Source organism: Pleurodeles waltl, chromosome 10 (assembly GCF_031143425.1).
Source record: "Pleurodeles waltl isolate 20211129_DDA chromosome 10, aPleWal1.hap1.20221129, whole genome shotgun sequence".
In the NCBI taxonomy this organism is placed as follows: domain Eukaryota; kingdom Metazoa; phylum Chordata; class Amphibia; order Caudata; family Salamandridae; genus Pleurodeles; species Pleurodeles waltl.
In genome coordinates, this window is record NC_090449.1 from 846,977,085 (window position 1) to 847,002,338 (window position 25,254).

Below are 25,254 nucleotides of genomic sequence, written 5' to 3' on the forward strand. Positions count from 1 at the left end.
CCGTAAAGCAACGTGAAGCCTCACAAACCCTCGCTGCACAGCTGCCAACCTCACTGGGCTCCACGCCAGGCAGCATGAAGCCCTGCAAAGTCTCGATGTCAGCCCATTAGAACTGATGCACAGTGATGATAAGCCCCGCAAAGCCTCACCGCACAGCTTCCCAGGATCGACGCCACATGACACCAAGCCCCGAAAAGCCTCTCCGCACAACACCCCTGGGAGCAATGCAAAGTGACGCCAAGCCCTGCAGACCCTCACCTCACAGCTTCTTGGACCTTACGGAGGACAACACGAAGCCTTCCAAAGCAATGTCGTGCAGACCGCGCATCAGGATTTAATGTACTGCGTTCCGTGAGCTCAAGAGTGTCCCTGTAGCCGTCCTGTGTTTCACCGCGGTTGGCCAGAACTTGTGACTTTGTCCTGGTCTAGTGCGACTAGATAACCACAACTGGTGCTTTGCTCTTCTGTGCGCTAATTTCACCTAAATCTTTAAAATTACATATCTCAAGATCTACATATTGGATGTTTGTCATCTTAGTCTTGTTTTATTTATAGAATCATGATCTATTTTTCTAACTTGGTGTGGAGTCTTTTTTATATGTTTTCAATGTTACTGTATGTGTTGTTGCTCAATTACTTTACACAATGCCTTTTAAATTAGGCCTGCCTGCTCCGTGCCAAGCCACCAGAGGGTGAGCACATGAATATTTAGGTTGTGTTGTGATGTACCCTGACTAGTATTGTGGTCCCTAATTGGACTGGGTACATATCTTTGCCAACTAGAGACTCCATTTCTAACAAATGGGAACTCCAGTCACCACACAACGTGGATTGCTTAGGCCTGACTCAAATAATTAAGAAGCCAACCCATTAATAAATTCCCAAACTTCACTCCATTTTCACTAATCCCTGAATGTCAAATGACAGATTTCCAATCCCTGTGTTGCTCCAATCACTTTATTGCCAGCTTCAAAACAAAGGACAAGCATTGTGTTATGCTTGGGCAAGATTTCTTCCCTGCTGTTGGGAAGCTGGAAAAAAATAACCCAAAAGCCCTGACACAACCTTCCAATGCCATAATGGATCCACCATTGCAAGTCAAATATTTTCAGGTACAGGGGTGTCCCCTTTCTACTTGGCATGGCAGATTATCCACCAACCTTACATGTTAAGGGAATTTGCAAAATCAACCACATTGACTTATTCAGGATACCAAGAGGAAAACAACTTGTTGAAGTAGTTTAAACAAACTGTATACTTTTTTACATATATTAAAACAGAGAAAATGAAGCACTACATTTAAATCTTCAGTTAAAGCAGCTGTTGAACTTCATTAAATCTCACGTCATTTGGATTTATAAAATACAGCTGTATGCTTCACGCTTAATTTTTTATATATATTAAAACAGAGGAAATTAAGCAGTACATTTAAATCTTCAGTTAAAGCAGCCATTGAACTTCATTAAATCTCACATCATTTGGATTTATAAAATACAACTGTATGCTTCACGCTTACCTTTTTTTTGTGCGAAAGCCAGCTGGAAGGACACCCGCCCAAAGGCTGAGGACTTGTTGGAGCAAATGTTGAATTAACAGAGCTGTTGTGCCTTTCACAAATAGATGGATATTGATAGCCACAATTTATATCATTCCATAGTCCTGCAAGCAATATAAACATTGACATTGTGGCATGTATCATGATGTCGTTTTCTGAATTTCTATGCATGGCCAAATCATTTTCAGTTAGCATGACATATATTTTCTTAATTCAGCTTTGCTCGAGTGAAAGTGATCCAAATACCTTCTTGTTCTTCATGGGCGTGCTCTACAATATCGTGCAATAATAGTTACAAATACATTTTTGTCTTAGTTCCTCAATACACTGATTACTTACTAAATCTATTTTATTTAAAAAAAAAAAAAAAAAAAAAAAAACACTTTCCACATTTTTTACCGCCGTAGATTTCTGAAAAATAGAGTACAAGATGCTGTGTGGATGAAATAATATTTCTAGGTAAGGTATTAGGGGGACATTCATAGATCGATGAATCAGAAGGTCTGTCTTAAATTGGCCTGGCATCTACTGCATCATTTATTAGAAGGGGAATTGCTGATTGACGACTGCTGGCTCATTCCACCACTCTTGATGAGTTGGAAGCTAAGACGTTTTATGGCATGGGTAAATTGGGCTTTGGCCCAGGGCCCCAGCCATTCAGGGTTCATCCTGATAGAGCCAGCTTTGTTTTGCAAAATCTTGCCCTAATTACTTTAAATAATTATTAAACGGATTGTTTTAAATACCGTTTTCCTTTAATTCATTTTTAATGTGGGTGATGTGTGAGAGTCTATTACAGATATTTTGCAGACAAATGTTGTGTTTATATTTCTTGCTACATCCACAAAAATGTTTCTTTTAGATCAAAACAGGACCTCACATGATATGATTTTGCAATAATATTAGTGAGTCGCTGCCCTGTTACAATATTAAAAACACACGTCACCAACCCTGAATATTAGATGTAAACACATTTAGAACTTGGAGGGGTGAGATGTGCATTGTCAGTGACCTAGCCAAACTGGGCATGAAAGAGCTGAATCTCAATCATAAAGACCCCCACCAAAAAAAATGTTTGGCCCAGGGTCGTGTAATGATGAGGAGACGGAAAGTGAGGTAAACATCTCCTTCTTTATTGATTCCCTCACAGGAATGCCCCCAACCGTCGTTCTCCCCCTCTCCCTCCCCCAACATTCCAAAACCCCTGCGCGCAGCGTCAGCCGCGCACACAGACACATGAGGGAAGGCCGAGGGAAGAAATTAAAGACACAGCGAAAAATGACCACCACTGTACTTCTATGGTACATTACATCTTTTTCCTTTTATCAACGCTTAATTCAGTACATAATCTTTGAATCTGACAGGTGGTACAATAGCTCTTTTGGTCGTTGCAGTGCCCTTTAGACTGGTTACAACTGTAGTTGAAGACATGCTGGAAGGGTTACTTTTTGCAGCATTTTCATGGCTTGTTCTACACTGTTCACTGTGGTTTGCAGGTTGGCTGTATTCAGGCAAACTATTATGAACAACTTCATGGTCCTTGCCTGGTTCTGGTAACTTAACGCTGACCACATTCGATCCATTCCACCATTGACCATTATCTAACAAGACAGCTGTGCCCTTAGTTTTAACCACCCGCCTTGCCTCACTGTATGTGCTCATATTAACTCCTTTCTTCCGATATCTCACTCTCACCAAATCACCAGCACTCACATTCATTTCCTTGACTGCATTTCTAGCATTATAGTTGCTACGCATGCGTTTTTGACGTTGGTCAACTAGCTTCCTCATCTCAATCTCCTTTTCCTTTAAGATCTTTGTCTCCCAATTCTTCCATGCCACTGACCAGTACAGCTGCAATTGTGTGATGGCCACTCTACCCCTGAGCAACTCAAAGGGTGTTCTGCCTGTGGTGTTGTGTGGAGCGGTGCGATACGACCATAGTCTAATCCTCAGAGCTGCTTCAATAGGAATGTGAGACCTTAATGCCATTTGAATAGTTCCTTAGACTAAACGATTGGCCCGCTCAACCTGCCCATTACTTTGGGGGTGGTATAAGGATGACCGTATATGTTCTATATTATTTACTTTCAGGAACTTGGTCATTTCTTGTGACAGGAATTGCACTCCATTGTCTGAAACCAGCTGACGTGGAAAGCCCTCCTTACAAAACACCTCCTTCAGGAATGTCGTCACCTCAGACGTGGTGGGTTGTGACACAAACTTTACTTCAATCCATTTACTAAAGTAGTCAATATTAACAATGGCATAACGCATTTTTAGGGGAAGAACATTCATTGACCCGATAAAATCGATTCCGATTTTTATCCACAGGCCTTCGGGTAACTCAACAGATAACATTGGACAATGGTGAGCAGACATGGTTTTGTCCGCTTTAGCACATACGGAACATTGGCTGACAAATATGTCAACGTCACGATCCATGGCTGGCCACCAATATCTTTCCCTAAATTTTTGTTTAGTTCCTGTCATTCCTACATGACCTTCATGTGCTAGGGCCACCTACCTCCCTCTCAATGACACATTGGTGCAATAAGGGTTTCACCTCTGAGGAAGACCTCATCAACGATGGTAACGTCATCTTTCATTTTCGAATATGGTTGCAATGTTTCATTCAATTGCTTTTCACTCGGCCAGCCTTCCATTATGTACCTTTTCATTTCTGTAAATACATTGTCATTTCTAGTGGCCTCCTCCCATTCTTATTTTGTAATAGCACTATGGGGCTCTTCACTATTAAACAAACATCCTCATACTCGTTTTCTTCACAATCAGTTTCACTAATACATGGTGCACGTGACAAGTAGTCAGCAGTAACATTCGCTTTGCCACTAATATGCTCTGTTCTGAATTGGTACTCTTGAAATTTACACACAAGCTTTGCTATTCTTGGAGTAGGTTTACTCAAACCTTTTTCCATCTAGGATGCTAACTAATGGTTTGTGATCAGTACGCAAAAATGAACTCTTTTCCCCAAAGAAAACTTTTAAACTTTGTAACAGCCCAGACACAGGCTAAAAGCTCACGTTCAATTACTGAATATTTTGACTCCGCTACCCTCAGTTTTCGTGAAGCAAAAGCAATACTTTTTTCCTCTTTAGCCACTCTCTGGCATAGAACCGCCCCCAGTCCAACCTGACTAGCATCAGTGGTTACTATGCTCTGTAGTTTTTCACTGAAAGACTGCAAGGAAGGTGCTAGCTGAAGTTCTTTTTTTATGTTTTTCATGCTTTCTTCACATGTCTCACCCCGTAGGAACTCTGCATCCTTCTTTGTTAGCTTACGAAGTGGTTCCACTTTTGTAGCATAATTCTGTATGAATTTAGAGTGAAATTCACACATTCCTAAAAATGATGCAAGTTCTTCCTTGTTACTTGGGGTTGGTGAGTTTGAAATTGCAGATATTAGGGATGGCTTTGGTCGAACACCTTGTTCATCAATTAGGTGCCCAAGGTACTCTACTGTTCCTTTGAAAAATTTACATTTGTCTTTTTGAAGCGTTAGACCACTGTCTTGAATTCTCTGTAAAACTTTTTTTTAAATAGACAGGTGTTCTTCCTCTTTTTTACTGTAGACTAGTATGTCATCCTGAAATGACCTTCCATCTTTGAAAAAAGTTGATTCATTACTCGTTGGAAGACCACAGATGCCGAACACAGCCCAAAAGGTAATCTACAGAATTGGTAAGCTCCTTCAGGAGTGATGAACGCTGTGTAACTCTTTGAACCTTCCTCCAACTGAACTTGATGATAAGCTGCACTGAAGTCCAGAGTAGTGAAGAACTTTCCTTGATCCAAAGTCATCACCATCTCATTTATCAGAGGCAATGGTTGAAAATCAGCTACCACGTAATTGTTGAGTTGGCAAAGGTCAATGCATAAACAGATTGAGCCATTCCTTTTCTTAGCCAGGACCACGGGCGACAACCACTCGGACGCATTGATGGGTTCTATTATTCCCTCATCACACCAATTCTTTAGAATAGCCTTGACCTCAGAGCGGGCAGACAAAGCTATGTTTCTTACACGTTGTTCCACAGGTTGCACGTCTTCCTTCAAAATTATTTTATGTTTGAAATTCTTTAGGCATCCCAGTTTTCCACTAAGTACTTCCTTGTATTCCTCAAGAATGTTTTCCAAACTGTCTTTTTGAATACTGAACACGTAGGGTGGTTGACATGGGTTGATCAACATCCTCAGGCTCTGTTGCTCCAACCAACCAAGAATGTTGACATTGTAGTCAACCACTAACACCTTTGAGGATGTACTTTTGTCCTAGAACTTCAGATCAGCATTAAATACTCCTTCTAGCTTTATTTTGTGACCTCCATAGGCTCCTGGAACAATCTTGCTAACCTGTAGCGGTGCTTTACATCCTAAGGTCTCATAAGTGTTCTTTGACAAGATAGTAATTCTGGATCCAGTATCAACTAGCATTTCCACACTCTCCCCATTTACATGGATGTTGCATTTGGGTTGATTATATAAGTCTTCCTTACTGATGATGGCCACAAGCAACACTAAATTCTCCATCATTTCATTGTCGTCTGAGTCTTCGTCTGTTTTATATTCTTCCACCTTGAAGACTTTCTTCACATGAGAAGACTTGCAAACTTTAAGGAAGTGTCCAACCTTTCCACATCCTTTGCAAGTTTTGCCGATGGCAGGACATCCTCTGCTGGATGCTAAATGGGTACTGGATCCGCAACAATAACATGTCATCTTGTTGCTGCTTGAATTTGAACTGCTTTTCTTATTGCTTTTCCTTACTTGACTTGTAGATGATTCACTTTCCTTGCGGATCAGATTGATATCTGCTGAATGGTTATCAGGTTTGCACAACAATTTTATTCCCTTTGCAGATATTTCCATACTTTTAATGGTTGATACCACCTTCTCCAGCCTGGGGTTGCGATGGCACAACAGTCTTTCTTGTGCTTTAATACAAGTGGTGCGCATAACTACCTGATTGCGGATCATCTCATCCATGTCTCTGAATGAGCATGTTGTAGCTAACATCCTCAAGGTTGCGACATATGACTCAATTGAGTCTCCTGAAGCTTGGTAACGGTAATAGAAATTATGGGCCTGATTACAACATTGGAGGAAGGTGTTAATCCGTCCCAAAAGTGGCGGATATGCCACCAGCCATATTACGAGTCCATTATATCCTATGGAACTCGTAATATGGCTGGTGGTATATCCGTCACATTTGGGACGGATTAACACCACCTCCAATGTTGTAATCAGGCCCTATATCTTTCCGTATAAACGCTCATAGTTGTATCAAAGTAGTTTTTCATTCTTGCCTTGGCTTCAGTGAACACATCCCATTCTTGATCTTCCTCCTCCTCTTTCTTAACAGGAGCTATGTGATCAAACAACCTTCTTCCTTCTACCCCCAGACAGTTATACATCATGGATTGTTTTCTGGCTGGATCATACTTGGATCCATCAATAGCCTCCAAATGTTTTTCAAAACATTTGATCCATTGTGTCCAGCTTTCTGCCGGGGGTCCTGGAACATCTAAAAAGGTACTTGGCATTGCCACTACATTCATTATGTCAGCCATTATAATGTTAATTTTCTGGGGTTTTATTTATAATTTATAGGTAATGATCTATCAAATTGTTTAACTCCTCAAGTTTAGATTGTACAATGCCTTTGTTTAAATATAAATATCACTATTTAGGATCTGGCTCCCTCCTGTGGCAGTTTCAGGTATAGCACATTAGTTAATTCAGGGCATGTAAAGGGTTAATCACTCACAGTTTAGCTCACAAAGTCCTCTCAGAAGCCAGAATGTCAGGGTCAAGAGGTCATAACTTGCTGGCAAGAATTCAGATGCCTGAGTGGATAAGAGCTGACACACCTCGGGCTCTTCACATGACTTAAACTCGAAGAATGCACTGGATAAGCCTGTCTAGAACGGTGAACACAGCCTACACCTTGTTGAATTAATTTTTGCTACTTGATCCCGTTCCTCGTCGCCAAAATTTCCTTGTGCAATGATGAGGAGACGAAAAGTGAGGTAAACATCTCCTTCTTTATTGATTTCCTCACATGAATGCCCCCAACCATCGTTCTCCCCCCCTCCCTTCCCCCAACATTCCAAAACCCCCGCACGAAGCGTCAGACACATGAGGGAAGGCCGAGGGAAGAAATAAAAGACACGACACACGGGGAAAAATGACAACACCACTGTACTTCTAAGGAATATTACAGACCCCAAAGTCCTTCAGATGTTCCTGATTGGAATACCGTCCATCTCTGGGGTGCGTGTTATGACACAGAGTTTTCCGATCTGTGTATATTATTCGAGGCATCGTGTATCAAGAGATTGAAAACCAGTAATAGCTTCATGTGCACGGAGCTTAGTACCTTTATTATTTTATTTCTCAGAAGTAACCTCATGATCTGAGGGTTTGTTTATGAAAAACATAAAAAATGAAGAGTGGACTACCACAATATGGAGGCCCACATGTCATTTATTTCTGACTCAAGTGCTTCCCCTCTGTTGGCAGAAGCAATTTTGCCAGAAATGGGCAGACAATGCAGTAGAAGGGGCAATTTGCCTTGCCACAGGCTGGGCAGAAGCAGGAACTCTGAGAGAATCTCTGGCCTTGGCAGTCTGCTGACTAGTGTCTAAAGACTCCCTTAGATTTTGATGAAAATAGAACCACAGAAATCAATAGATTTCTCAACCTCATATCTAATTGTATACCTGGCCTGCCTAGTGTATAGAATGTAGCTGATGTGCTGAATCAGGATTGCGACTGCAAATGCTGGGCTAAAGACAAGCAATCAAAACTACAAAAAGCTGGGTGTGCTCTTAGATTCTACTTTAATTTCTTTCCATGCTGCTCCCTTCTTGACATCCAAGACCAATCAACTTAGTGATTCATGCTTCTTTTCTTTATAGGACTTTTCAAAGAGACATTTGCAAACAGATTGTTACTAGCCTTTACTGCCACTCAGTTAGAGATGCTGGGTTAGACCTTGTGAATACAGTGACAATCAGTGGCATGCATGTGTTGCACTTCTTTTACTCGATTCTCAATACCGGGCGTTATCTCTCTGGAACAGTTGGCAAACTGAGACCATGCCAGTGTTCCATGACTGCAGATACAAATTGCGAGTCGGTCATTGTGGTGGAGAAGTTGATAAAACTAAAAAATGCACTAACTTGGGAATGATTCTGTAGCACAATAGCAAGGTTGCATCTTAACCGAATCAATGTAAGAAGTGTACTAGGCCTTGCAATGGAATCAGAAGTTGTCAGAGTTATTTAATTTGTATACTATACTGGCTCACAGATCTGTACTTCTTAGTTTGAGGCATTTAATTAATGCAAATAAATCAGATTTTTATGTGTAAGTTCTTGCTTCTCCTATACACCAAGTAAATCAAGGCAGGCAGAAGACACACTTAGGACACTAAGCTTACGATGTGTCCACCGTAGATTCTGTTTTTTTTTTACAAACTCTTCATAGGTCTTGGTGCTTCTAAGTCTCAAAGACCTTTGAACACTTTTTTCTCCCACAAGACCAAAATATTAGACAACACAAGGCATAGTCCCGTACTTTTTCCAGAGGTAAACAGGTCAGACTGCTGACCCATCTGTGATAGTTGGGTTCGGACAACAGGGAGTCTGGCATGCAGGACCAGCGGTTTCTTATATTTGTCTCAGCAATCAGGAACGTTCTACACACAACCGAACAGCAGGGATAGAGCTGGGCTTCTATTGGAACATTTACTGAGCCGAGGGAGGACAACTGCACACTGCCTGTTATAACTGAACGACCTTGACAAAAATCTATGATAGTTGCTTCTAGCTCACTAAGGGCCAGATGTAGCAAAAATTTGCGAGTCGCAAATGGCCCAAATCGCAATTTGCGACCCCGCAAAATCGGAAATGGGATGCAAAAACCCCATTTCCGAATCGCAAATTGCGACGTGTGCAATTACCAACTTGCAAATTCAGCGACCCCATTGTGCGACTCGCAAATAGGGAGACGCAATTTGCGAGTCGCAAACCCTATTAAAAAGGCACTCGCAAATTGCGACTAGTCGCAAAAAGACCATTTTGCACACCCAAATTACCACTAACTCAGAGCAGGTGGTAACCATAACCAAAGTATGGAAGGAGACCCAGAAGGCATCTGGGTTACTCAAGATGGCTGAAATATATGTGATAGCAAGGAGGAGGAGAGTCCACTCCGCCCAGCAGAGGAGGAGGAGGAGCCAGAGACAGGAGAGGATATACAGAACCAGGCAGACACTTTTCCAACAAACTGAGGAGGAGATATATGATAAATACAGACTCAGCAGTGCAGCAATATAAGAATTAATAGATCTACTCAATCCACAGCTTCAACGACAGACTGTGCGTGGCAGTGCCATCCCCACACATGTGCAAGTGCTATGCTCACTGCACCTCTTGGTCTCGGGTAGCTATCAGGGGGTCATTGCAGTGACAGGTGGGGTATCTCAAAGTGCACTCTCACGGTTCTTCATATGTTTCTTAGATGCCATACTCACAAACATGTCCAGATACATATACCTACCCAGGAATGAGGCAGAAATCAACAGCACCAAGTTGGAATTCTACAGAATTGCCAACTTCCCCCATGTAATAGGGTGTGTAGACGGGACACATATACAAATATGCCTTCCTGCAAATCTGGAATATCTGTTCCGCAATCGGAAGTGTACCCACTCACTGAACATCCAGGTGGTATGTGACGCACATTATGTCATCACTGACATGGTAGCCAAATTTCCAGGGAGTACACATGACTCCTACATTTTCAGGCACAGTGGGATACACCAATGCCTAGAACGTGGGGAATTTGGAGATGGATATCTATTAGGTATTGCTGCAGACACCCTGAAGACATACACACAGGTCACTGTAGAAACCATCCATGCCCTGCTAACATTGTTCATTTTGCCAAACAGGTGACAGTGCATATGCGCTAAGACCATGGATACTTACCCCGTACCTAACAACCAGCAATGAAAATGAGAGGCGATATAACAGTGCACATAGGAGGACCAGAAATGTCATAGAGAGGACCTTTGGACTGTTAAAGGCGAGATTCAGATGCCTCCACAGAAGTGGAGGTGCGCTCCAGTATGCCCCAATATCAGCATTCAAGATAGTTGGCGCATGCGCTATACTGCACAACATTGCCACCAGACGTGGGCTACATCTCACCCCTGAAGACCCAGATCCGGAGGATGACAAGCAAGAGCTACCACATCGCCATCCTGGGGATAGAAGCATTGCAAATCAAGGCAGACGGAGACGGGACCACATTGCAAACCAATACTTTGGAAGGAACGTGGTAACTGTCACCACACACACTTATGTCACACACAAAGAGCCCAGTTGTGAAGTGGATCAAACAATACTTTTTAATACGTGAACCTAATAAGTGAAGAAGTGAACGTTTGTTAAGGGGCTGTAAATGTCCACCTGCAATGAGGGCACATTCACTTCATGTGCCTCATGTGTCCGGCAGAGCATGGGCCTAACAGCTCCGCCTGGGACGCCCAACATGGCTAGTGCTAGGTGTGTCAGCAGACCCCTGACGTGCACTGCCACTCTTCAAGACACGTGTGTCTGTGGCAGATGTGCTGCTGATGGTGGACCCCTCCTCCCTATCCTGAGGTGTCTCTGTCGTGCCCCTAGCCACCTGTCGAGCCTCCAGCATGTCCACAGCATGGCTAATGCGACCCAGTACCCGAGCCACATCCCCTGCAAAGTGGCCCAAGTCCACCTGCAAGCTCACAGTGCGGCGTGACAGCCCTGTGGTGTTGACTGCGAGACGGACGATGGATGCAGCCATGCGGTCCAATCTGTGTACCAGTTGCCGCTCGCGGCGCATTGCACTCTGTCTCTCTGACACTAGTTCTGTCACCAGTTGCCATATGGAGAGGGCAAGGTCACTGACATTATCGTTCAAACGTGTGAACTGTGTGTTCACTTGTGCCAGCCCATTGGTGAAATTATGCACCATCCGTTGCATTGCCCCAGAAATGATTCTCATCTGCCTTGTTTGCAGGCGCTGACCAGATATGAGGGCTGCCTCAGCTGCAGATATGGACGAGTCACCTACATCCTCCTGGGACACTGCTTGGACATGGAGTCTGCGTCTGTGACACAGTGGTGTTTCAGGGTCCTGCTGTCTGACACTGTGGCTGGGACCAGGTGCTGTGTCTATTTCCACCATGTCCATTTGTTCAGCTGGAGGGAACTGTGGTGGTGTGGTGCTGGGCCCTGTAGTGCCTGCTTCAGACTCCTGCGCTGCCTGTTGGCTGCTTTCTGCACCCTGGACGGTGTGGCTGGTGGGGGTGTCTTGTGGGAGACCTGTGGGACATAGGGAACACACTGTCAGTATCTAACATCTGTTGTATGCCTCCTAATAAACATTTCCCTATAAGCTGACTACTGTACTACATTGCCCATAATGCACTATTCTGGTGGTTGCAAGTCTTGAATGGAGCTAGTTTGGTTGTGCATGCTGCTGTGTACTGGGTGGGTGGGGGTATAGCATTTATGGGTGTAGATGCATGTTTCATGGTACTCACTTTTAGATGTTCCTGGCGCTGACGTGTCCAGTACTCCCATTCCTGCAACTGCCTCAGGCTCAAGGGTCTGTTCCACCAGTTCCTCCATGGCTGTGGGTGGTGGGACGGTGGATGGGCCTCCTCCTGTGCCCCTCATCTCCCTGAGGCGCTCTGCCACCCTCTCCTTTGTCCTGGAGCGCAGGTCATACCACCGTTTTTTAATTTCATCTATACTTTGGTGGCTCACCCCTATGGCGTTGACCCTCTCCTGGATGTCTTGCCAGATTCTCCTCTTCTCCGTGTCTGGAACACTGAGGGCAGCCCTTCCAAACAGCTGGTCATGGTGCTGGCAGCATTCCTCTGTCAGCACCTCAAGTTCCTTTTCAGAGAACTTAAATTTTCTCTTCCTGCCTGCACTGCCTGAGTCTTCCATTGTTGCTGCTGTTCCTCCAGGTGGTTGCTCAGCAGTTGGAAAAGGGTGTGGTCCTCCCTCCTCCCAGGTGTATTTAATGACTTCCTGGCTCTGATGTCATCAGCAAGAGCCAGGAAGTGTTTTTCAAACTGTTTTGCTGCACCTGCAAGCAATTTGCGGCACAGTCTCAATTTGCGACACCCACTCGCACTTTGCGAGTCCGTTTTTAGCGAGGTCGCAAAAAGCGACCTCGCTAACAGCGGACTCGCAATCTGCGGTGCGACTTCATTTGCGAGTCTCAAAATGAAGTCGCTTTTTCTTGTTGGATACCATTTTGCGGGTCAGAAATTGCGAGTCGCAATAACTCGCAATTTTTTGGCTTCCTACATCTGGCCCTAAATTCTTACATGTGATTTTCTATTACTTTAAAATGACAAATGACTTGTGTTTTCCTGTCAGAGCTCCTCGCTCCCTTCATTCCCCTTGCTTTTGTAATTCAAAGAGAAACCATGAATGAGGCTGAGCAAATGGAGGAGCTCCAGGCCTAGGCTTGGTGCTAACAGAACTGCTTCCTCACAAAAAAGACAAAGGTTTTTTCTTCATATTATCAAAGTAAAGTAGAAGTGACAGAAGAGGACCAATTCTGTGGAGTATCTTGGGACGTTCCCAATTAGGGTTCATTGCTTGATAATTGAAATTGTTTATTAGAACAGGAGGAAGAAATATTGTACTAAGCATCGGGGGTTGGGATGAGAATGCAGCTTTCATTCATGGGTCTCAATTCCCAAAAATGCCAGGGATAGGAGAAGTAGAATCACATAACATTCCCTTGATCCAATGACATCACTGAAAGTGACATAATATGATATGACAATGAGTCCTCCCAGGAAGTGATATCAGTTACCTTAATCCCAATGACATCACAATAACTAACACTACTGAATTTAAGAGACTCAAGTGCACAATTATATAATACCACAAGTTACGAACAGATAAATGTCAGTTTTACATACTATCTACAATTTAAATAGGGTACTGGCATGATAGAGACATTACACATTTATATTTTTTTTGTGGCACAAAGATTATGGGGGTTATTCTAACTTTGGAGGAGGTGTTAATCCGTCCCAAAAGTGACGGAAAAGTGACGGATTTACCACCAGCCGTATTACGAGTCCATTATATCCTATGGAACTCGTAATACGGCTGGTGGTATATCCGTCACTTTACCGTCACTTTTGGGACGGATTAACACTCCTCCAAAGTTAGAATAACCCCCTATGTGTTTGATGGAAGAGGAAGAAATATTGCCACTAAAACACAAAATGGCATGGAAAGCCAAATTAGTCATACTTCAAACTCATGATTTATTACCTTGCCCTAATATATACCTTACACATAAAATGTATTGGAAAATTACAAACAAAAGTCAAAAAAATGTAAAAAGCATAATTGTATTTCGTTATGTAGACCAATGTTATTGACATAGATTATTACCCCGAGGTCACTCTAGTCCTTGTCCCATTCATCCTTATGTCAAAATAACTATCTCCATAACAGAAAAAAGGAACATGAGGAATGTTGGGCTATCCCCTCCTCACCCCCTCCCTTCTGGTCATACATAAGCTGTACTTACCCAGCATTCCGCCTGTTCTTTTTTCTGTCTTCTGACAGGACGAGGAAGTGAGGATATCATCCCTGCTGGGCTTGGACGACTGCTGTTCCGGTGCGCTACACCCCAGTCTGCTGGGCTTACTGGGGTAGCGCCGGTGTATGCGTCCCATTGGCTGCAGGGCGAGCCCTTGTTTACTGGTGTGACATCCCCTGTGGCTCACTGGTCAAGGTGACAGATCTGCAGACTGAGTGGTAAGGCTTCTTTTCCTAGGTGTGTACAGATCCTCACACTGGGAGGTGAAGATTCTTTACCCGGGAGTGTACAGATTCTCACACAGGGAGGTGAGGTTTCTTTACCTTGTGTGCCTGATGACATTTCCTTCCTTTCCGTGGGGAGTCACCTGAAGCCTAATGGTCACTGCCACTGACTCTCACTCTGGACGATGAGAGTGATACTCCATGTATATCAATAGGCTTGTTTCACCTTTCACAATCAGTCTGGTTTACACGTCTCCTGGCTAGCTGGGCAGCTGGGAACGGTGCAGAGGAAGCAGGAAGCTAGGAGCTTGCCTGACTTCCACCTTGGGACACAGTTGTTGCCGAGCATGTGCCGGAAGTACGCTTTTCGACTCAGCAACTGGCATTCACCAGAGTTTTGCCTTTCCGTTGTTCCTGGGGTAAGTACCGCTTGGCAGAATGTATATTTTCTTGCTATGTGGGCCATGCTGACATTCTGGTGGCTGTCGCGGTTTGATGTCATGGTGCCCGGTGACCGGCATTGATCAAGTCCGTATCTCAGCCTTTTGCCACGTGGGTCCTTGTGGCTGATTTGTCCGTGGAAGGGCAGTTACGGTCACAGACCCTCAGGCTGAAAGGTGCAGGTTCTATTTTTGGTGTGTCTGTAGTGGTGCTCCATCTTTACATTCTATTCCAGACTTTATTGCCTCACATCTGAGAAGTATGGCTTCTATTCAAGGCATGTCTGTAGACATCTGTAGACATTACCCTCTTTTTGGCGTAGTTATCATGGTCACAGATCCTCACACTGAGGGGTGAGGGTTCTGTTCCAGGTGTCTCTGTAGAACTACCCCACCTTTTGTTAGGACAATATGGCCCTCATTCTGACCTTGGCGGTCTTTTCGCAAGACCGCCGAGTTACCGCCGCGGTAAAGACCGCCGACCGCGGCGGTATGCCGCTGCGCGTATTCCGACCGCTGGGAGCGTTCCGCCGGAATACCGCCAGCAGCCACACTGGCGGTCGGCGGGAAAGTGGAGACTGGTCAACCTCCACCGCCACGCCAGCAGAACACCACCCCCAGAATTATGACCCACATTTCTGTGTGGCGGTCTTCTGTTGGCGGTCACGTCCCTATGGCTCCCGTCGCCTCCCGGAGGACCAACGCACAAGGTAAGTTGATCGTCCGTGAGGGGAGGGGGTGGGGGGGTGTTGTGTGATGTGTGCGTGCATGGGGGTGTGCGTGTGAGTGTGTAGAGGGGGTGTGTGAGTGCGTGCATGCGGGCGGGGATTGCTGCTGTGCCTATGGGCAATGTGTGTAGTTCGGCGGGTGCGCATGTCGGCATGTATGTGTGCGGGTATGTGTCCCCGTTGTGTATGTGTGTGTGTAGGGGGTGTGTATATGTGCATGTTGGGGGTGTGTGCATGTCGGGGTGCATGTATGTGCATGTCGGGGTGGGGGTGGGGAGGGGGTTCGTACCACCTCTGGGGGTGGCAGGGGGGTGGAGGGTGTGGGGGGAGGACTCGGGGGGGCAGTGGGGGGTGGGGGAGACCCCTATCAGTGCCAGGGAAGGAATTCCCTGGCCCCGATAGTGCCTACCGCCATGGTTCGCATGGCGGTTCCCGAACGCAAGAAACCGCGGCGGTAAGCAGGGTCATGATAGCGTTGGCGGTCTTGGGTCGACCGCCGGACAGGAGTGCGCAGACTCCAGCCCGTCGGTCATGACCGCCGTGGCTGTCGGAGTGGGGAAGTGGCGGTCGGTCGCGGCGGTGACCGCCGCGGTCAGAATGCCATTTTTAATACCGCCGGTCTGTTCGCGGTCCGACCGCCGCCTCTCCGCCGACCGCCAAGGTCAGAATGAGGGCCTATGTCTGTTGGTGTCACATTTTCTTTTGCTGTGGTTCCTAATTTCTCTTTCATGATAACCTTTTGTCGGCTTGGTGTTCTGACAGGACAGGGTTTCGCTATCATTCGCTTTTTGGCAGTGTCCTAAGGGTGGTCACGTTCTCAGGTCCTCACACAGAGGGGTGTGGGTTCTGTTCCTAGTACATCTATTGATGTTCCCATCTTCTCCCTCGCAGGCTGCTATCTTTCACTCGCAGACAAGTGTAGTGCTGCCATTTTCTCCAGTCACCAGTTTTGTTTCAATTATGTTTGTTGCGGTGTTTACTGCACTGATTTTCCAGCCATCGACTGTTGCGGTTCTTGGAGCCTCATGGTGCAGGGTGGGGGTTCTGTTCTTATGTCTGCTCTTTTTCCCTCCTTTTCTTCCCTGGGGTTTCAGAGGTTGTCTATGGTATGATAGCCATGACCTCTGTTACTCGCACAGTGAGGTGCATGTTATTTTCCAGGTAGGTCCACAGCCATTTCTCTCCTTTTGTGTATTGGTCTTCTCCATGGCATAGTGGCCGCAGTCCCGGATTGCCCCTCTGAAATGGGACCTTCTCTTCGTCCCCCCTTGTGGTGCTTATGGCTGGGGCCTGGGGCTCTTCCAGGCCATTGGGTCCGTTGGAGCCATCAGCTGTGCCTCTTGGGCGCCACCTGATGTTGTCTGCTTTCAGCAGCTTAGGATGGTAAGACCTGGTTAGCGCGGGCATGGGACACTGCCTTTGAATGCCATGGGCTGTTGGTTCCCCCTAGATTTTTGGGGGTCACCTGTAGCCTGATGGTCAATGTCCCAGCCTCATCTGCTGTGAGTTCGGGATTCTTCCTAGGTGTGTCTTTGGACAAGGGTTTATTTTTGGGGCATTGCTCCATCCCCTTCGTATGCCTGTCTTTTCACCTGGTGGGATGTGCTCTGTGGGAATGGTGTGCTACCAATTGGATTTTCTTTCTGGTCTGCTCTGTTGTGGCCAGTCTGGTGGGGCGTATGTCTGGGTCTTCCATATGGGGGTGATGGACCATTGTTTTTGGTTATCCCTCCTCCCTGTCTGCTTTCCAGACAGTGCTTGCTGTATGCTCTGGGTCTGGGTGGTTGGCATTTTGATTCCCAGAAATAATCTTCACACTGAATTCCTACTTATAAAAGGTATACCCCTTGAAATAGGGAATAACTGTGTGGCCATGGATTTACCACGAACAATTCCATACATAGGGGGTCATTCCGACCCCGGCGGTCGCCAACAGGGTGGCGGTGCCCCGCAGGGCATTCTGACCGCGGCGGTTTGGCCGCGGTCAGACCAGGAAAACCGGCGGTCTCCCGCCGGTTTTCCGCTGCCCTGGGAATCCCCCATGGCGGCGCAGCTTGCTGCGCCGCCATGGGGGATTCCGACCCCCTCACCGCCATCCTGTTCCTGGCGGTTCCGACCGCCAGGAACAGGATGGCGGTGAGGGGTGTCATGGGGCCCCTGGGGGCCCCTGCAGTGCCCATGCCAATGGCATGGGCACTGCAGGGGCCCCCATAAGAGGGCCCCACTTTGAATTCCAGTGTCTGCTCAGCAGACACTGGAATTCGCGACGGGTGCAACTGCACCCGTCGCACCTTCCCACTCCGCCGACTCCATTCGGAGCCGGCTTCCTCGTGGGAAGGGGTTTTCGCTTGCCCAGCGGGAAAGCCAGAATGGCCTCCGCGGTCTTTCGACCGCGGAGCGGCCATATGGCGGTTCCCTCCAGGCGGGCGGCTCCCGCCGCCCGCCGGGGTCTGAATGACCCCCATAATTCCCGATTCTAAGGGGCTTCGTACGAACATTTACCACCTTCTCTGAGGCTTCAATTTTGAAAAATAACCCTCTTTTATTTAATAGTCAAGCAGTCTAATTAGGAAATCTTTGAAACCATGTCTATGAGATTAACAGTAAAACTAAGTGAGGTGAGGCCTGCTTTACCGTAGTGGAGAAATGTGGCACAATGGTTAGAGTGGCAGACCCTGAAGCAGAGATCTGGCTCAAGACCAGGGTTCAAGTCCTGCTTCGGCAGGTCTTGGGCTCAATTCCCTTGGACCAGATAATTCTCGCCTCGGTGCCTAATCTAATTAATGGGTCCCACTCTGCAACTCTGGGCAATAGTTTACTTAATCTCCACAACGGCCCCAACAGTGCTTGGATGCCTGGCTTCACACCGGGGGTTCCCAGGAGTAGGCACCTCATATGGAAAAGCCAGGAGGGGTTCCATAGCGGTATGAGTACAGCGCCTTGAGACCCTAACGGGTGAGTAGTGCGCTATACAAGTGCAAAGTTTACCGTTTAAGTTTACAGTGTGATGTTACTGCTCCACGACAATACACAGAAATTAATTCACCTACAGTGAAGTCACACCAGAGAGAAACAACTATTTCCTCACTGTTGCCATCGCTGTGGTTGACAGCTACTTCGGCATTCACTAAATCTGTGAGATCAGAAACACCTGCTCACAGACAAGACTACTAAAAAGGTTAATGTGTTTAGGAACTGGATACTTGAACATCTCTGTTAATTAGCCACTCAATGAGACTGATTCTGCTACTCTGGGTTTCCTTGTTTCATTAGTCAGACTAGCAGTTTGAGGGGGGCTTGGCTGGAGGTCATGCAAGATGGCCGCTGCTCTTTAGAGCTCCGTGAGGCTTCAGCACTTCCTAGAAAGAAGGAGATGTTTTCACATCAAAATGATTAATTTCTTCCGCATTTTTGCGCACTGGAGCACTGCTCTGCATAAATATGCCTTTATCTTACAGAGGCATGAGGTTTGAAGTCATTTCAGAGACTTCATGTGTGGGTGTTTCTATTTGACTTTTAACTGCTTGCCTGGATGTAATTCTACAAATCTAGTTTCCTCTGCAATGGAATATTTATGACCTTCTGACAGCCAGCTGAGCTTTTGACCTCTCTCTTCAAACACATTTAGCTGAGGTTTTCAACTTTCAGTATTCACTGGCAGCTCTTGTCAAGGAGCTCTTTCAAATTGCTCTTCATAACATGGTAAATGCTTTCCTTTGACGGAGGGGATTTTTTCCTTTTCAGAAGGTTCCCTTAAAACTAGTCACCAATTGTTTGACTATGTGCAGTAAAGTGCTTTGCTCTTGTGGTATTCTGACATGCCTGTTATGAGAGAATAATTTAGGATTTTCTATTTATATATTTTTTATTATATTTTGCTCTGTTGTTGGAAACTTCTGGCAGCAGCTTCTCATCGTAATATAATTTCATCAACATCTCACATTGCTGGCTTCCTATTACCAAATTGCTGCTGGCTTTTATGGGGAGACCACATAATTCTCAGAGTTGCCAGTCATCATCTTTCTCCAAGTCTAATAATCCTCTTCGAGTGGTGCGCACACATATAACTAAATCTTTCCTACCATCAGCTTTAACAATGGATAGTGCTGCAGTCTTTTTAAAGGATAGCGCCTCTTCATCTCATGCTGCTGGCGCAATTGTGAAACAAACATCTAACACCTCCTCCGTCAAGCGCCCAAAAAAGACCTTGATTCTCCCTCAAAATCACCTACACATCTTACTCTAGATGATGTCATGGAGGAATTGCGTGCACTAAAGCCCTTTATGATGGACACTAATGCCTCTTTGCAACGTATTGAGGAGCAATGGTCCCAACACGAACAACGAATTGGTACTCTGGAACAGAGAGTCAGTAACCTTGAAGAGTGTAACGCTGTCAATCCTCAGATATCTAAAGACATAGCTCAACTCAAAAGGCTTACTGAAAACTTAGAAAACAGAAATAGGAGAAAGAATCTTCACCTTTTTGGGATTTCAGAAGGTTCGGAAGGCTCTAACATGATTGCATTCCTTCAAAAAAGCAATACCTTCAATTCTTCGCTTGCCTCCTACCTCTCCCCTCTCTATCCAATGGGCACATCGTTTAGGTCCACAGACTTCAACTGGCCCTCATGCACATCCTAGAGGAATTATTATTCTCTTTCTCCAATTTACTGACTTGATGCAAGTACTCTCGGAAGCCAAAAAGATGGGCTCTTTGCTCTGGTCAGGTCATAAAGTGTTTTTCACACATGACTTCTCTCCTGCTACAGCTGTACATCGCAAACAGTTTTTGGACTTACGTCCACAACTCAAATCCTTGAATATTCGATTTGGTCTTCTTCACCCATGCCTTTTCAAAATTACATTCAAGGACAAATTTTACTCGTTTGAGGAACCTTCAGCACTACAAACGTTTATTAACCAACACAAAACGGAAGCAATGGAACTAGGAGCATCTGCAATTACTTGAAGATATAATTTAATTTGTCTTTAATGTCCTTTCTTTTTTTTTTCTCTGGACAGTTTAATAGTAATGGTTATGTTTAATATTTATATCCATGGTTTTCCTTCTTTGCATCTTCTTATTTTCTTATATATATATATTCTTTGTGCAATCCTCATGTTCCTTTCCCACCCGTATCCCTTTCTCACCATCCAAACTGTTCTCCTACAAGTTCCACTGGTAAGCTTTGATTTTTATTGTTTTTCATGTCACAGTCCTTTACTGTAGTTATTACGTTATTTGGTCTCCTGAATGGATCATTTTTCATTTGTATGTTTTTTTTTTCTTCCATGAAACTCGCCTTTATATGTTTTAATATCTAATATCACTTTTCTTGTGCTGAAGCCACTCTTGCCTGTCTTTTGAGGTTCTACACTGTCCCTCTACCTTTCGGGGTATTCACTTTCTATCTTGTTTTCTTTAGCTTTCGTGGACTTTAGTCCCTGTATTGCTACATCCATGTATATACAACTTCTGGAGGTCATCTTCCTCCTTTACTTTTTCTTTACTATCTTGTTTCTTTTCCATTTCTTTGCTTTTGCAAAATTGATATGCCTAGTTTTTTCCTTGTTACAGCAGTTGTTTATTAATACTTCTTGTTATGCAACTTAGAACTGTTACTTGGAATGTTAAGGGGCTTAAACACCCCATTAAACGTCAGCGTGTCTTATCTCACCTAGCTTGTTTGAAATGCCACATTGCTTTGTTGCAAGAGACTCACCTCAACGACTGTGAGGCAATTAAGCTTAAAAGACAATGGGTGGGGGACATTTTCTACTCCCCTTCCATCACAAACAAAAATGGGGTACTTATACTCTGTCATAAATCTCTCAAACCTACCATAATTTCACAGCATCAAGATACAGAAGGTCGCTGGGTACTTGTTACATTTACAATTGACAATATTTCTCTTACTATCCTAAATATATACGGCCCCACACATCCAGATCCAAATTTTTGGAAGAATCTTTCACATATTGTCTCTGAACATTCCTCAAACTATTTACTAATAGGTGGTGACTGCAACCAAATTCTCGATCCATTTTTGGACAGACGTTCCAAGTCACGTTTCATTCCACATGCCTCCCACAAAGCTTTTAAAAACTTTATTTTACAGCATTCTCTCTCTGATTCCTGGAGAGTATGCAATCCCGACCTCTTGGAATACTCTTTTTATTCTCCTACCCACCAGTCCCATTCTAGGCTTGATTATATCTTTCTGAGTAAAGGTTTATTGCAATATATGGTCAACTCTGAAATCGGTGCTATGTTGATCTCAGATCACGCACCTGTGATTACTGACCTTGATCTTTTTCTTAATGGTTCTAAAACATCTTCATGGAGATTTAATAACACTACTTTCAGATGCTACTTTTATCGCTTCCTACAGTAAGTTTATAGAAGAATCCTTTCACATCAACGATAGTGATCAACTATCATTTCACTTTGTGTGGGATGCATTCAAAGCAGCCTCTAGGGGTTTCCTCATAAGTTACGCTCACTCAATAAAAGTCTGCTCAACAAAAATCGACTTCCATCCTTAAAAATATAAAGTCCCTAGAACATGAATACTATACTCACAAAACTAGTAAATCACATCTTGAAGCACTAGTCTCAGCTAAAATGGAGTTTAACCAATATACCACTGAACAAGCATGCGGCACCCTCCTGAAAATAAATGCCAGATATTATGGTGGTAACAATAAAGCTGGTTCACTTCTAGCTCGATATTTGAAACAAAGAAAAGAAAAAACAACTATTAAATCTATCACAGATAACAATGGTGTTAAACACTTTAGAGATAAAGATCATCATGTTACACTTCTTACTATAAGGACCTGTACACTCCAGAACACATACTAACAGTTGAATCTCTCAACTGATATTTCTCTAGTCTCAAACCAAGAGACCCATTGAAGATTGACCTCTCATCTTTAGACCAACCCCTACAACTTACCGAACTATATACAGCTTTACAATCTCTCCCCAAGGGTAAGGCTCCAGGTCCAGATGGCTTCACAGTAGAATTCTTTATTCAGTTTGCTAAGTCTCTTTTCCCCAAACTCTTTAAATTACTTAATAATTGTATAATGTCAGGTTCTGCATCTGGCTCATTTATGGAGGCCATGATTTGCCTTATTCCCAAAAAAGATCTGGATGCGACTGTCTGTAAAAATTATAGTCCCATATCTTTAATTAATACTGATTGTAAACTCTATGCCAAAGTTTTAGCTCTCCGTTTACTCCCATATATACCTGACCTTCTTGATTCTCATCAATCTGGTTTTATCCCTAATAGAAATGTAGCAGATAATTCCCGTACTTTTTAAAATATTATTAACAAGGCATCTAAACTTAAGATTCCTCTGGCAGCTTTATCTTTGGATGCGGAAAAGGCCTTTGATGGGGTCTACTGGGGTTTCTTGTCGAAAGCATTGGAATGGCATGGACTATGTACTAAATTCGACATTTTATATCCATTCTTTATTCCTCACCATGTTCCTCGGTTATAACAAATGGTATCCAATCTCCTTTTTTCCCTCTTAAAAGGGGTACTCGTCAGGGATGCCCATTATCTCCTTTACTATTTATTTTGACTCTCAAACCTTTTCTATACCAATTAAAAACGTCTGAACAATTTACGGGGTTTCAAATTAATAATGCACACATCAAATTTATGGCATATGCTGGTGATATTCTTTTGTTCATGTCTCACCCTGACACTTCTCTTCCTGCATTCCTGCATGAGCTCAACTTATATTCTGATGTATCTGGCTATAAATTTAATATAGACAAAAAAGTGGTCTTACCACTTAATGCTCATTGCACTGGCTCTGTATTCCTTGATGCAGGATTATCTTGGAATTCTTCTAAGATTAAATGCCTGGGGGTATGGTACTGCACTACTCTCAAGGATACGTTAAGGACTAATTTAGAAATCTTATCTGCAAAGCTTGTAGATCTCACACAGAAATGGTCTCCGTTATATCTCACGTGGTGGTGCCGCTTGGACATCATTAAGATGATGCTTCTCCCTATCATTAACTTCTTCCTTATGATGCTTCCTATTAAGATACCTAAACTTTTTTCCAGTTCAATTGATAAAATTCTATCCAAGTTCCTGTGGAACGGTAAACAACCTTGAATCTCTCTCTCGAAATTAAAACTTCCTAAAGTACAAGGTGGAGTTAATATCCCTGACTTTATAACTTATCACAAATCTTTTGGCATTAAGCAAATACATCCCTATTTATCTACACTCAATGATGCCCCTAAAAAGCTATGGTTCTCTTTGGAAGAAACATTTATTTCTCCCTTTTCCCATAAACACATTGGGGGTCATTACAAGCTTGGCGGGCGGCGGCCACCAATGCGGCCGCACTCCCGCAGACCCCATTACAACATCCCCGCTGGGCCGGCGGGCGCAAACCTAGTTTATGCACGCCAGCCCAGCGGGGATGAGGCCGCAACATAGGAGCCGGCTCCTAATGGAGCCGGCGGTGTTGCGGCCGTGCGACGGGTGCAGTAGCACCCGTTGCGCTTTTCACTGTCTGCTATGCAGACAGTGAAAAGCGGCAGGGGCCCTCTTAGGGGGCCCCTGCACTGCCCATGCCAGTGGCATGGGCAGTGCAGGGGCCCCCAGGGGCCCCAGGACTCCCCTTACCGCCAGCCTCTTCCTGGCGGTGCAAACCGCCAGAAACAGGCTGGCGGTAGGGGAGTCATAATCCCCAGGGCAGCGCTGCTTGCAGCTCTGCCCTGGCGGATTATCACCGCCGGGGCTAAAACGGCGGGAAACCGCCGGCCCCGGCGGTGCGACCACGGCGCTACCACCGCGGTCGTAATACGGGTCTCCGTACCGCCAGCCTGTTGGCGGTACGGACACCACATTACCCCTGGCAGTCTCTGACCGTCAGGGTCGTAATGACCCCCATTATATTTATGTCTAACCCTCCAAAATTCTGGTTGCCCAGCACTATCTCCCATTCAGTCAACTTACTGAAACCTTTTTTTATTTCGCATCTTACCCCCATTAATCAATTCTTTAACAGTCCTATTTGGCACAATAGTTCGCTTAGGAAACAAGTTAAAACCTTGTGTTGGGAGGCTTGGATGAGTAAAGGTATTCTTCTCATTTCCCAATTAAATCAAAAAGACTCTATCACCCCTTTTACTACTCTCTCAGCAATTTATAATCTCCCTATTCACATGAAATCCCAATATATCATTCTTTCTACTCTAGTCCAAGAGGCCCTCAATAAACTTATACATCATAATCATTCTTCTCTTGCATCATCTCCACACCCGATTGTAACTTCTTGTTATCCTAGGGCAGCTGGAATTTATAAACTTTTAAGAACGTCTGTTTCACCTAGACTCAAATCACCTATTGAGACTTTGTGGGAATCAGATCTTGGTGTTGTTTGGCAAACTTCTTTATTGGATAGAATATGGTATAAGATACATTCCACTGCACGCACTGCAAGCCTCACACAGACCCTATATTTTTTTTATAATAGACTTTTCTACACTTCTGTACGCCTTTACAAACTCAAACTAGCACAAAATGACAATTGTTGGCGCTGCCACACTCAGCAGGGTACTGACGTTCACATGTTTTTTTCCTGTTCACCCCTATCTACTTTTTG

General features: G+C 44.6%; 1 protein-coding gene across 1 annotated transcript in view; it reads right to left on the bottom strand.

Moving 5' to 3' along the window:
- The window catches only part of LOC138261947 (macrophage mannose receptor 1-like), a 683,716-nt gene that overhangs the window by 251,725 nt on the left and 406,737 nt on the right, over nt 1-25,254 (bottom strand). The window contains exon 20 of the mRNA XM_069211540.1: nt 1,517-1,659. Within this exon, the coding sequence (XP_069067641.1) occupies nt 1,517-1,659 (143 nt within the window). The remainder of the gene's footprint in view (nt 1-1,516; nt 1,660-25,254) is intronic.